Source organism: Nuphar pumila, chromosome 13, assembly GCF_984573655.1.
Source record: "Nuphar pumila chromosome 13, dmNupPumi1.hap1.1, whole genome shotgun sequence".
In the NCBI taxonomy this organism is placed as follows: Eukaryota; Viridiplantae; Streptophyta; class Magnoliopsida; order Nymphaeales; family Nymphaeaceae; genus Nuphar; species Nuphar pumila.
In genome coordinates this window covers 89666221-89680240 of record NC_143261.1, presented here as the reverse complement: position 1 = coordinate 89680240, position 14020 = coordinate 89666221, and the positions used below count along the sequence as shown (strand labels likewise).

General features: G+C 37.7%; 1 protein-coding gene across 1 annotated transcript in view; it reads right to left on the bottom strand.

Annotated features, from left to right (window-relative positions):
* The window catches only part of LOC149819093 (GATA transcription factor 27-like), a 47378-nt gene extending 33597 nt beyond the window's left edge, over positions 1-13781 (bottom strand). The window contains exons 1-7 of the mRNA XM_089986341.1: positions 13246-13781; positions 10226-10594; positions 2536-2971; positions 2216-2288; positions 1946-2049; positions 1679-1865; positions 1405-1525 (exon numbers count right to left, since the gene is read on the bottom strand). Of these exons, the coding sequence (XP_089842467.1) occupies positions 1405-1525; positions 1679-1865; positions 1946-2049; positions 2216-2288; positions 2536-2971; positions 10226-10594; positions 13246-13285 (1330 nt within the window). The 5' untranslated portion in view covers positions 13286-13781. The remainder of the gene's footprint in view (positions 1-1404; positions 1526-1678; positions 1866-1945; positions 2050-2215; positions 2289-2535; positions 2972-10225; positions 10595-13245) is intronic.
* Between the last annotated feature and the right edge of the window lie 239 nt (positions 13782-14020).

Here is a 14020-nt window from a genome sequence, read left to right as displayed (position 1 = left end):
TTTTGGGCTCGTGTCACCTATGACACAACACAATATGCAGTGCAACACGGCTAATCATATGACATGATAGGACATGTCTTTGACTGTGTATAATACAGTCAAGGTGTGTCATAGGACAATTGTGTCCTTTTTAGATGAAAAAAAGAAAAATATAAAATACGAAACATGACATAGACCACATTAGCTTTTTGCACAGGACCATAACTGACTGCAAACTAGAAAATATGACAAATGTAGCCGATTTACTTTTTTCTTAACAGTTTTGCTCTTGTCACCTGAAAAATTAGACGTCTTGGTCGAAATCATGGCACCAAATTTTACAACTTACATGGTGCCGGCAACTTAGACAAATGGTTTTGACCAAGGGGTCTAATTTTTTGGGCAACAAAAGGGCAAAGCCATCAAGAAAAAACAAATTCAATCAGCCAGATTTGTCATATTTTCAAATTTGTGGTCAATCTGGATATTTTGCCCAAAAGCTAGTGCCAGCTATGTCTTTATCGGTATATTACTTTGGTAACTTTGGTATGGTTTAGACAATAATTCATCCCCACATACAATTAGATGGTTTGCAATCCTCTGCCTTGCTCACCTTATAGAAGAGAGAAACCAGTTGCCCTCTATTTTTAGTCTATATGGAACTAAACTTGTGTTTCCATGAGTCTCCTTTTTTTTCTATATGTTTTCCTTATTCAGTCGAAGTTTGAATCGGCATTCAAAATTTAAACCTTTATTAAAAGGCTTTAAATGCACATGAAAAGTTATAGTTTCTATGCACACATTCTAATTAATTCACTGTGATAACTACTATTATGTTGCCCAAGTTAGGGATTTTCTAAAGAAGGTGGTTCTTCTCCAATATGAGGATATAATAGATTTTGTCATCAATGTTGACGATGGACTTGCTAACTGGAACATGAAAAAGCACTTTCCAGCAGACAATTTCTCGCTAATGCTCCACTCTAACACTCCACACTAGAAGATCCTTGACATAGACTCATCACCATTGTGATCAACAAAGAGTTTTGAACCCTTAGAAATACCAAAACCAACAAGGATCATGTTGGTGCGTATACCTATGGAGGACAAACATTAAATTTATTGAAAGAGAGATTAAAAATTCCACATTATTTGGTTTAAGGTTGCAAAGAGCCTAAGGATAAGCAACAACTAATTCGAAAACCTTAAAAGGAACTTCTATGAACATGAGCAAACTACCAGGTAATCACCTTACCAAGGGCCAACCTTAACTTAGTAAGGGTTCCAACACAAGCATGCACGTTTACAGAATGCCATTATAGGGAAGAAATAAAAGTGCTTAAGAAGATCTAACATTTACAAATATACACACCAGGGAAGCCAATAGCTTCCACCAATTCGAATTGCAGCAGAAGAATTTCATACCTGCAAAATTTTGGCATAGATGCCCATCATCAGGTCTCTTCATGGGTACTGAGTTGCCACATTCAAGGAGACCACGGGGCAAGCTTGGATTCCTTCCAGTAGCCTCCTTACTTTTTGAGTCCTAAGGAATGCCAAATGAAAAGGAGGAGGAAAAGATGTCATAAGAGTAGCCATTTGGATTCACAAATAACATCATCAAAATACCAATAAACAAGGTTAGGAAAGGAAGAACATGATGTTTGGAAAACCTAGAGATACTGCAAAAGGTGCTGACCTTCAGTTGCGTATATCTTTCAACCCATCTGGACTTGGTTGTTTCAGACAAAACAAGCCTTTTCAAAGCTTTACAAGCTTCAATATTTGCCCCCGAGAAAGAGAGATCAAAGACACCATCAGAAAGCAGCCTCTGGTAGATACATAAGGCCTCTTTAAAATATGGACTGTCAAACATGTTTTTAAGGCTGCACACAGGGCAACAGATCAAAACAAAGAATAAACACAGCCATACAAAATGTGCAGATAGTGTATGTAGATAGCTAACCTGGCAGGACTTTTGGAGATATCAATAGAAGAAAGGTGTTTCATCAAATGTTGTTGCTCTTCACGAGTGAAATGTTTAATGAACTCTTCATAGTTAATAACATCCTACTCCAAGAAGAGCATCAATTGCATGAGCTACATGAAGATTCCTTGAGAAAAAGAACCACTGACTCATTTGACTTTTGCAGGAAACCATTAAATCATATATGTCCAGCTTGAATCAATCATGGAAAATTCAAGGAGTCAGAAAATGAACACGGATGAAACATACCTTCAATTCTATAAATCGCAGAGGCGATGAACTGCTTTGCAGAATGTGAAATTTGTCATAGGAGACCTTATCCCTACAAAACCAACTAAGAACAGCTTCAGAAAAAAGGAAGCCTAAGTCATTTAGATCCACTCCCAAGAACATGTAGGTGACGCAATGTAACTTAATAACTCAAGAACAGAAGGACCCACATGCTAAGACCACTTTTTGGTACACCATTTCAAAAAATAGAAAGCATTTGTGGCAAGACCACTGGAAGCACCTCAGGTGCTGATGAAGAGTGCCTGCATCAATATGACATGAAAATTTTTGTTAAGCACCTTTTTGCAAGGTCAGACAGTGCTTGGCTCATGGCATGCTTCATTTTTTCATTGCCGACTTTAGTTGAATTTATTCCTTCGCTTTGAGTATGTACAGGAAGAGGTGAGGACGTTGAATAAGATTCACTAACAGTACATCCTTTGTTTTGCATCACAAGAGAACTTGCTTCTGATTCTTCTTCTTGAGTTGTTGAATGTGGATGCTTAATAAGAACACCACCATGACCTATCTCAACAGAAACCATAGGTTTTTCACTTTCAAAAATAAGATCTTCCTCGGAGGAGCCAGATAGATAGGATGACTCTTGCTCATGTAATATGCTACATAGATCTTTTGTCAATTTTTCAACAGGAGAAGGCTTTCGCTTTGGACGATTGAGGCGTGTTCGCTTTCTTGATGGAACAAGTGAATCCCAGACAATGGATTGTGATGAACCTAGAAAAAAGAGAGAGATGTCAAGATTATAGATTGCAACAGAATCTTTACATTTCATCTCATTTTACTTGGAAATTTGCAGTAAAGTCACAAATTATTCATGAATGGAATAGATCACATTAGTGAAAAGAAGGCATCGTTACTTTCACTGTGTATGTCTGACCCGATCCATTTGTGTAATGGATCGGGTCCAGATCCAGTTCATGTATTGTAAATTAATATTATGTAAAGGGGTATTTTCGTACCCTAGTGTTTTACACTTTTAATAAATAGAATGAGAAGGCAGTCACGATCAACTGAGCCTTCTTTCCTCTCTCTCTCTCTCTCTCTCTCTCTCTCTCTCTTCCCCTCTCTCACTGTCGATAATAGGGTTTCCATTCTTTCATGGTATCAGAGCTGAATCTGGGAGTGTATCACAGTTTGAATCTGCGTAAATCCATCAGCGTCAGCAGCGTGGGTTTATCAGCCGTGAATCTGCGTGAAGAAATCCCCAGCGTGAATCTGCGTGGTATTGTGAACCAGCGTGAATCTGTGTGAAGAAAAATCTGCGTGAAGAAATCCCCAGCGTGAATCTGCGTGGTATTGTGAACCAGCGTGAATCTGTGTGAAGAAAGACCCAGCGTGCATCTAGACCCATCAGCTGTGTGCTTTTCATCCCAGCGTGAATCTGGACAGTCCTCTTCTCTGCTATCAGCCGTGAATCTCAAAGAAACACAGCGTAAATCTGGACCTATCAGCTGTGTGAATCTCATTCCAGCGTGAATCTGGACCTATCAGCCGTGAATCTCAAAGAAACACAGCGTCAATCTGTGTGCTTCTATCAGCAAAATCTGTGTCCTGTGTCTAATTAAATCAGGTTCCCCTTTCCTTTGTGTTAATTCGATCTGTAGTTTAATTTCTGCTGTTTTTCTTTTGCTTTTCCTACATTTAATCTGTGTGTTCTTCCTACTACCTGCTAATCACTGTTAACCTGTCTCTCTTGATCTGTGATTTCCTCACTGCTGTTTTTCCTGATGTTTTTTTCCCTGCATTTAATATGTGTTTCCCTGCTACCTGCCAATCACTGTCAATCTGAAAATTTTTCTGATTAGCCGAGTCCTTTGTTTCTCATACCCAAGTGTCGATTCAAAGATAGCAGTGTTCTGTTAGCCGAGCCTTTTGTTTCTCATACCTAAGCGTCGATTCAAAGATATTCACCAAATGGATTTTACTCACGGGCAATCATGTCTGTCCTCAAGTTTTCTCGGTCAACTAGTATCTGAAAAACTGAATAACTGCAATTTCTTAACCTGGAAAAGACAGATTATTCCGTTTATAAAAAGTCAGGACCTCTCTGGTCATCTTAATGGATCGGTCCCACCGCCTCCAGAATTTCTTTCGCAAGAAAAGGCCGACGATAAAGGAGAACAATCTGTTGTTCTTCACAAGAATCCAGAATATGTTGCTTGGATGAAGAGGGATCAATCGCTAGTGGCATATATCACCTCAACTCTTTCACAGGAGGTCCTTATTGCTCTTCCTGATGATTGTTCGGCAAAGGAACTGTGGGATATGTTAGTTCAAACATATTCACAAATCTCTGAGGCAAGAATTATGTTTCTTAAGCGAGAATTTCAAATGCTGAAGAAAGATTCCATGTCTATTATGGAATATCTGAATAAAATGAAAGGCATCACAGATCAGTTGGTTGTTGTTGGGTGTCTTGTCAGTGAAAAAGATAAAGTACAACAAACCTTGAGTGGATTGGGGCCAGATTATCATGTTATGACGACAACCTTACTATGTTTACCAGAACTTCCAAAGTTTGAAGATCTTCGTGCAAAACTATTGCAATATTAGATGAATCTGAAAGGTTCCTCTGAAGCCTCTCATGGGAATTCCGGAACACAAGATGTGCTGGCTATGGGAATGAGTTATGGTCGAGGTAGAGGAAGTTCTTTTCGAGGAAAAGGAGGACAAGGGAGAAATAGCTATGGAGGTCATGGCATACTTCCAACACCCAATGTCCAGGGACAAAGACCCATTCCCACCTGTTTTCTATGCAACAAGAAAGGGCACATTAAAGCGAACTGTTGGTTTAATCCTCAAAACAAAGGGAAAGCTCCACAAGCAGAGGCTAGAAAGAAAGAGTTGTTGTTGGCAGCCTTGGCAGGATTGAATATGAAACAAAATGACAAAGGAACTTGGTATGTCGACTCCGGAGCAGCTACTCATGTTACAGGTGATGTAGGTAAACTCTTGACTCTTACACCTTATGTTGGAAAGAATAGCATTGTCACAGGAGATGGATCACATCATGCCATCTCACACACTGGAAATGCCATTATACACATGTCAAAGTCCTCTCTTAAACTTCCAAGTGTCATCCATGCTCCTAATATTCAAAAGAACATTGTTTCTGTCTCAAAGCTTGTTGATGATGCAAATGCTTCAGTTGAATTTACTCCCTCTTTTGTTTATGTCAAGGATCTTCGCACGAGGAGGACATTCGCTGAAGGAAAACGATGGGGCAACATGTACATCTTCCAAGAAGATCCTTCTTTCATTCATCCCAACTATTCATCCTTGAAGCCTCACCAAGTCTTTGATTCTGATTTTTTATTTAATGTTTCTGAAAGTAATAAGCCAAGACTTTGGCATAGTCGTCTTGGCCATTGTGGTCGTCATTTTATTGAAAAACTTGTCATGAATAATCTTATTCCTAAGTCCAGTCTGAGTTCAGAAGTCATTGATACAAAATGTTCTAGCTGTCATCTATGTAAGAGTCATGTCTTACCTTTTGCTTCCATTAATAAAAGAGCTTCAAGGCCATTTGAGGTCATATGTTCAGATGTCTGGGGTCCTGCTCCAATTACTTCTTTTTCTGGCAGTAAATACTATCTTATTTTCATTGATAGTTATTCACGTTATACTTGGATATTCTTTATGAAACACAAATCAGAAGTTTTTGGATTGTTCCAGAAATTCCACTCTTTCGTTCAAAATCATTTCTCTACCAACATTCTTAATTTCCAGTGTGATGGAGGAGGTGAATTCTCCTCGAGTGACTTTGTTAATTTTCTTCAACATAATGGGATAAAGAGAAGAGTGTCTTGTCCTCATACACCTCAACAAAATGGGATTGCTGAGAGGAAGCATCGACATATTGTTGAGACTGCAATGAGCATGATGCACGGGAGCAATCTCCCTACATCATTATAGACTGAGGCCTTCCACTCCACAGTTCATGTGATAAATCGCTTGCCCATGAATATCTTAGAAAATAAGTCACCATACTTCTCTCTTTTTGGCATACAACCTGATTATCATGAATTACGTGTGTTTGGGTCTGTTTGTTATGTGCACATTGATAGCTCACTCAGGCACAAGTTCCAAGATAAAGCTTTGAAATGCAGGTTTATAGGATATGCCGAAGATTACAAAGGGTACAGGTGTTATGATCCCCTGAGTAAGCGTGTCAAAATATCAAGGAATGTTATTTTCGATGAAATGAACTTTGCTGATCAGGATAATAATTCAATTATGGTGGATACTGATAACTCAAGCTCCAGCATTGAGGTATACTACCCATGGTTAAATTCAGAACTCTTCTCCAATGGTACAGTAGAATGTCCAGAAAATTGCAGTCAGAATGAGCCACATGAGGATTCAGCCAATGAGACTCAAACGGAGGAAACTGTCACATATGACTTGGAGCCAACAAGGTATAAGGGAATTGTGTACACTCGGCGAGAGAAAGAGCCCTCATTCACTTCTTGTTCGAACACGGATCCATCTGGATCATCCGTTTCGCAGCAAATGGATATCAGAAGATCTTCACGGATTCGACATCCACTTGACAGGTGGGTAAGTTATAAAAAATTTTCAATGGATTTTCAGTTATTCTTGACATCCATAAGTAAAGAGGATGAGCCTCTTATGTTCTATCAAGCTGCGAGCTCTAGAAGATGGGTAGAAGCAATGAATGAAAAAATGGAGGCCTTACATGAATGTGGCACATGGGAGATTGTGTCTAGACCACTGAACAGAAATGTCGTTGGGTCAAAATGGGTGTACAAGATAAAATATAAACCAGATGGGAGCATCGAAAGGTACAAGGCTCGACTGGTAGCCAAGGGATTCACACAAGAGGAAGGCCAAGACTTTGATGAAACTTTTAGTCCTGTTGTCAAGATGGGGACTATTCGTATTGTGTTGAGTCTAGCCATTAAACATGGATGGACATTGAGCCAGCTGGATGTGAAAAATGCTTTTCTGCACGGGGTTTTAAAAGAAGAGGTCTACATGGAACAACCCACTGGATATGCAGAACGAGACGCCAAAAAATATGTATGCAAATTAAAGAGAGCACTCTATGGTTTGAAACAAGCTTCTCGTTCCTGGTTCGACAGTTTTTCTCTAGAAATACAACGGCATGGTTTTTCTAGGTCTCTTCTGGATCACTCATTATTCATTCACAATGAACAAGGAGTTACTACCCTTCTGTTGATATATGTTGATGATATCATCATCACAGGGAATTGTAAAAGCCACATTGAGCAGGTGAAGAAGTTATTAAATCAGACATTTAAGATGAAAGATTTGGGAGAGCTGCAATATTTTCTTGGGGTAGAAGTTGATAACAAGAATGATACACTTACCCTTACTCAACACAAATATACGCTGGACATTCTCGGCAGAGCAGGCATGACAGATTGTAAGCCGTTAACAACTCCAAGTGTCATTCATCAGAAATTGAGTTCACAAGAAGGGGATATATATGGAGATCCCACTAAGTATCGCAGTTTAGTTGGCATGTTGCAATACCTGACTTTTACTAGACCCGACATAGTATATTCAGTTAATCAGGTATCCCAGTTTATGCATGAACCTCGTGTGTCACATATGGAGGCAGTCAAACGTATACTTCGCTACCTAAAGGGTACAGTGGGTGATGGGCTGATATACAAAGGCAATGAAGAATTAGATCCAGGCGGTGGCCATGAGATTGTTACTTATGCTGATGCTGATTGGGCGGGTGATCCAGATGAACGACGATCAGTATCCGGTTATTGCAGCTTCATTGGGCCAAACTTGGTATCCTGGAGCAGTAGAAAACAAAAGGCGGTTGCTAGATCGAGCACTGAGGCTGAATACAGATCGATGGCCACTGCCACGGCCGAGGGTACATGGATAAGACATCTTCTGACTGAAATGGGAGAATCGATTGCTAGGTCATTGTTACTGTGTGACAATCAAAGTGCCATCAACATGTCATTCAATCCCATTTACCATAGTCGAGCAAAGCACATTGAAATAGATCAACATTTTATTAGGAAAAAGGTTGAAGACAAAGAGATTGAGCCCATGTATGTGTCAACTAAAGAACAAGTTGTTGATATCCTCACTAAAGGGTTAACAAAGGATAGATTTTGGTTTTTGAAGAACAAGTTGTTCATGGTCCAACACCATGCACAACTTGAGGGAGGCTGAAAAGAAGGCATCGTTACTTTCACTGTGTATGTCTGACCCGATCCATTTGTGTAATGGATCGGGTCCAGATCCAGTTCATGTATTGTAAATTAATATTATGTAAAGGGGTATTTTCGTACCCTAGTGTTTTACACTTTTAATAAATAGAATGAGAAGGCAGTCACGATCGACTGAGCCTTCTTTCCTCTGGAATCTCTCTCTCTCTCTCTCTCTCTCTCTCTCTCTCTCTCTCTCACTCTCACTCTCACTCTCACTCTCACTCTCACTCTCACTGTCGATAATAGGGTTTCCATTCTTTCAATTAGAGTGTTCGTGTGTGTGTATTTTAAGAGAGAGTTATTTAGTTGTGAATCAGTGTCACAAGTATGGTTGAAATTTTGACCATCCTGCAATATTTTCACGAGATGTTGACAGGTTATGAGAACCCCAATATTATCACAAAATTTTCAATGTAGCGTGCTATCATCATGATTTTGTAGTTTTTCATTTTGATCATTTCTTGTTCATAAGACTATTAGAGAATAAAAATCGTAAATGGATACAGAATCCTCACCCTCATGCTTTGTTCTGTTTATTTTTCAGTTCTGAGAAAGATTGAAAAGTCAAACAAACAAAAGATCATGTAGAAGATACCAGTTTGCCCACTTCATTGTTGCCCAAAAGAGGAGAGTATAAGAAATTGAAAAATGCATATACTTTCTCATGACAGTGCCTGCTGGTGACCAAACATGTAACATCCACTGGTGTCCTATACTTATAATAAACTCCACACCCTCAAAATCATTGCCTGAAAAAACACAAATGTACCTCCTCAAAGCCGACCAACATGGAATATGGTTTTTGACTTTGACAAACCACTAGACAGATGATATCCAGCAAATATTTGTTCAAATTTCCAACTTTTGTTATGGGCATGAGAGAGAAATGGTTTAGAGACTGCAATTTCGAAGAGACATGAAGATCAAAAGAGATAGGATACTGTTCCATGTCATATTTGTTTGCATGTTGCATCTCTGACTAAATCATTTCTGCAGTATATAGTCAAAGATTGTTAACTCAGGAATAATAATGGGACAGACTTCATAGCTGACAAGTAACTGGTGAAATACTAAAATAGGAGAAAAGATACAATTCCACACGTCGATGTCAAGTTGATATCAGTAAATTTCTTCATGAAACAAAAATAAGGTATCAAGTAATCCATGAAATCAAAGTTGCTGCCTTTCCATTTCACTGAAAAAGTTCATTCAGAGAAACACATTCTGCTCCACTGCAGCACGTGCACACATGCATGCATATCTTTGTACATGTCTGCAATGCACGCATGCATGTGGGGGTGTGTGTACATGTGTATGTCTGGGGTGGAACTATATGTGTCCTCATCAATTAGATCATGAGTTAAAATTATTTATTTCCCATTTATGAAAACATAAAAATACACTGATCCAAGTAAACTATTTTTTTTAAACCTAAACCACCATGTACCACAATTCAAGAGAAAATATGATATAATAGTTAAAAACAAATTTATCTGAAGTAAAATAGCTACTTCTGAAATCTTTTGCAATATGGCAAAAACAAAGAATCCTAAAATAATAGAATTCATTGTACCTAGATTCTCCAGGTATATTTTAGAATGAAGAGCAGTTAAGTTCTTAAATTATAACATTTGATACCAAAGAACTTTTGAATGTAGTGGGCTCTAAAGATCTAGAAATTAATGTGTATAAGGCTTCAAAGATCTAAAAGTAAAATAGAAAAAGAGCATAAGCAAAAGATGACCTGTGAAATCACTTGCATCTGTGCTACCAAATTGAGCACAGCTCTCAGAATATGATGTAGCTGATCCAGAACTAGACTGATTGCTTGACTCTTCTTCCAACTCATTTTCATTTTGAGGGTCACAGTCACTAGTTGCATTTTCACTTTCTTGGCTAACTTCATCCAATTTCCGCTTATGCAATTTCTGCTCTTTCTTTTTACCAGGAAGATATTTCACCTTAGAAGTTTTAAACTGCACTGGCACAGGAGATTCTCCACGGGAATGCAGTGGAGTATAGTTTGTAAGTGAACCCTTTGTTCTCCATCTTGAACCACATGCATTGCATAAAACTGGCTTGTCTGGTGGTCCATTTCTCCAAAGAGGAGTACCTGCTCCATTAACTATGTGTGAGAGATAGATGCACAAAATACCATCCATGCATGCATATAGCTTTAAACACATTAGATTGTTTTAATGCATCAAAACATTAGATGTTTAGTGACAATCTTTTCAGAATATGTTAACTCTTATTAGATAGTTTAGTGACAATCTTTTCTCAAACATGTGGATAAACTCCAAAGAGTTGTTCAAACCTTGAAAGACTGAATCCAAAAGAAGCAACACAGACAAGAAATACATACAGTGAACAGAGGAAATAAAAGAATAAAGGCACTTCATCATCGTAGAATGTGGAGATTGATCTAGAAATAGGAACTAGGGTTCAAACGGATTACAATATTAAACATAAGCAATGCTCAGAAGCCAAGACAGTCCAGAGTATCAGAGACTTTGATTTCATAAAACCTTTATGCCAGGAACCAGTCAAAAAATAAGTAGTCACCTATTTCTCATCCCAATATGAGAAGTGTATTGACAACAAAATATTTAGAATGCTTCTTGCATGGGTTTTCAAGAAAGTTCACAAGACAAACATACATAAACAAAAAGATATATGGCTAGGAAAGTTGTGCACAACTGCACATTTACAACTTCAACGATGCAATTAAAATGCATGGAGTTTTCAAAGGCCTAATGGCAATTCCACATTGATCAACCAAGGTAAACTATAGAGATATTACATGGTTTCATGAAATAAATAAATAAACAAATATATATATATATAGAGAGAGAGAGAGAGAGAGAAATTATGAGTGCCCAAAGAACTACAAAAAATGCAGCAGTGGAAAAAGAATTCAAGAGGGTATCAACCCAAGAAGCATCAACATGTAGGCTTGAAGTAGGAAACTGCAGAAAATGAATAACTCAATGCAGGACTAGGTATTAAGTTTCATTGCAACTAACTGCATGCAATTATGATCCATAACTGGGGATACTCGACAAAAAAATCAAAGATGATATGAACGACACTATTATGCAAGGGCATTACCATAGGACAACAAAATACCACATTGCAGCAACATTCATATTTACATCCTCCAATGTGATCCCAATACAAATTTGATTTCAAATAAGCAAAGGAGGCAAAACTATTTCAAGGCTTAGCTAGATATTTTGCAGCATCATGCTTTACAATCTTCTCAAAGCAAAGCAAGGGATAGAATAAAACAAAACATGGAAAATAAATCCAAAAATTATCTAAGGTGGATGTATTTTTTTATTATATTCAGAGCAATTATTATTTCTATCCAAGAAAGGCTTAAGAGGATAATGTTAGAGATACATTGCCTTCTGGCTCTCATGTGATGCATACATACCTTTCAGTAAAAACCATATATAATTAATTTGGCATTCTATCTGAATTGGAAGAGGTATTTCCCCTAGTGCCAATTTAAGAAAAACATGGCGACTATTTGGAAATAAGACCAAATCTTGCAAGTCCATCTCATACTGCCATGTCGCTACTTTCAACTGAAGTTGGTTAGATAGACACTGCTATCCACATTGTGCTAACATGCAGCTTCACTTCTTTCAGGAAAATGGCTACCTAAGTGATGACCAATTTATCAAGGTCATAATTCCCAAATACCTTCAAGAAGCACTCTACATGTTTCAATCTTCAAATCTACAGCTATGATAATAATCAATATGCTTTTGAAGCAGCTATCCAACGTTTCTGCTTTTGCCCGCTTTACTGGCACCATCCATGGTCGAACTCAGACAGGTGATGACTTGAAAAACACAATGCAGAGACATATTTGAAGAGAGACTGAAACATAGGATAAACAAGGTACTAGCCATGCAAATGGAGATGACTGAAAATCAATAGGCCTTTATAGAAGCTAAGTGAAGCTTCAGTTCTTGTTGCTCTAAACGTAGCACGCATGGTTGAATATGCAACAGAGGATAACTTGAAAGCACAACATTAAAACATCTTTGAGCGGAAGGAAAGACGGACTGAACCAGAAGAAAAACGAGGTACTAGCGATGGGGAAAATGGCAAATTCCAAGCATTCCTGCATGTTGTCAATAAGCAAAATCTACAGATTGGTAACTCAAACAGGGAGCCGCGACAATGCTCACATCAAGGCTAAGAAAAAATTCACAAATACATTTTGAGCCAAAACAGATAAACAATACTTAGAGAAGCATGAAGTAACTATAATTGATTTTGCAAGTGCTAACGAATCCAAATTGGTCACTAAAGCAATAAATTGATTAAAAGTCATTCACCTAATCAAACTAACAAAATCGACAGAAATCCAGAAGACATATTAATCAAACAACTCAGCGAAGGAAAAAGGAAAATAGTACAAACCCAGCAAGCAGAAACAACAAAATTACAACCGAGAGATATAAATGAAAGTCATGTTACTAACTTTTCCAATATAATTGAATTAAAAACAAATACAGAGCAAATTCCCATGCACTCAAACAGCATGGAACCCGTTCCCATGTTCTGTGAATTTATTCATCGTTCTAATATGAATTACTCAATACTTCTTGCTCCAAGACTTATTATAAGTACTTAAATAAAATAATAACAATAATAATAGCCCAACACTTTTTTCTTCAGAAAACGATACAAAACGCAAAGAAAACAATACCATCTAAAAGAAAAAGAGAGAGAATAATGACTCACTCGTAACACCACAATGGTAGCAAGGCCCCTGCTTAACCATGTGCTTCTTCTTCTCCAATCCCCAAGAGATATACCAATTTCTATCAAGAAGAAGGGGCACCCACTAATTCTTTCAACCAATATTATTTATTAAAATGCTTCAGATATCCAACGATTCCCATAAACCAAGAAACACGCTATTCATTCTTTCTTTCTTTTTCACCGTTAGTTACAGAAAAATATACGCAACTACTTACAAAAGCAAAAACCACCAACCTATGGAGAAACCAAAAAGAAGGAATAAAAATATTTGTGGAGTCGAAGAGATTAAAAAAAAAAAAAGAGTGAACAAAAAGGCTATAGATTGAAATGGCTTTCCTTAGAGTTATGTGTACAATCCATCAAAACTAAAAATCCAAAAAAAAAAATCTCTGAATTCATCGGAAAATGGGTTGAAAATGGAGGCAAGGGGAAGGAGGAGGAGGGGTGCAGTATGACCTTCCTATATTTGGTGTACTTTTTCTGACGTCAAAATTTTTATAATAAAAATTTATTAAATGTTGTTACTCATTTTCTTAGTAATGAGCAGGTGAATTGAGAAGGAATACTTCAGACATATCTTGTTGGGCCTTACGGTTTGCACCCTCTTTTCATTTTATTTTTCTTTTTTTTCTGGTGAAAAAAAAATGACAATTTTGATAAAGAATTTAATAAAAGACTTCACATTATACACAGATCTCTTACTAAAAAATAAGAGGCGAAACTAGGGATGGCAGTGAACCGGGGCGGGGGCGGA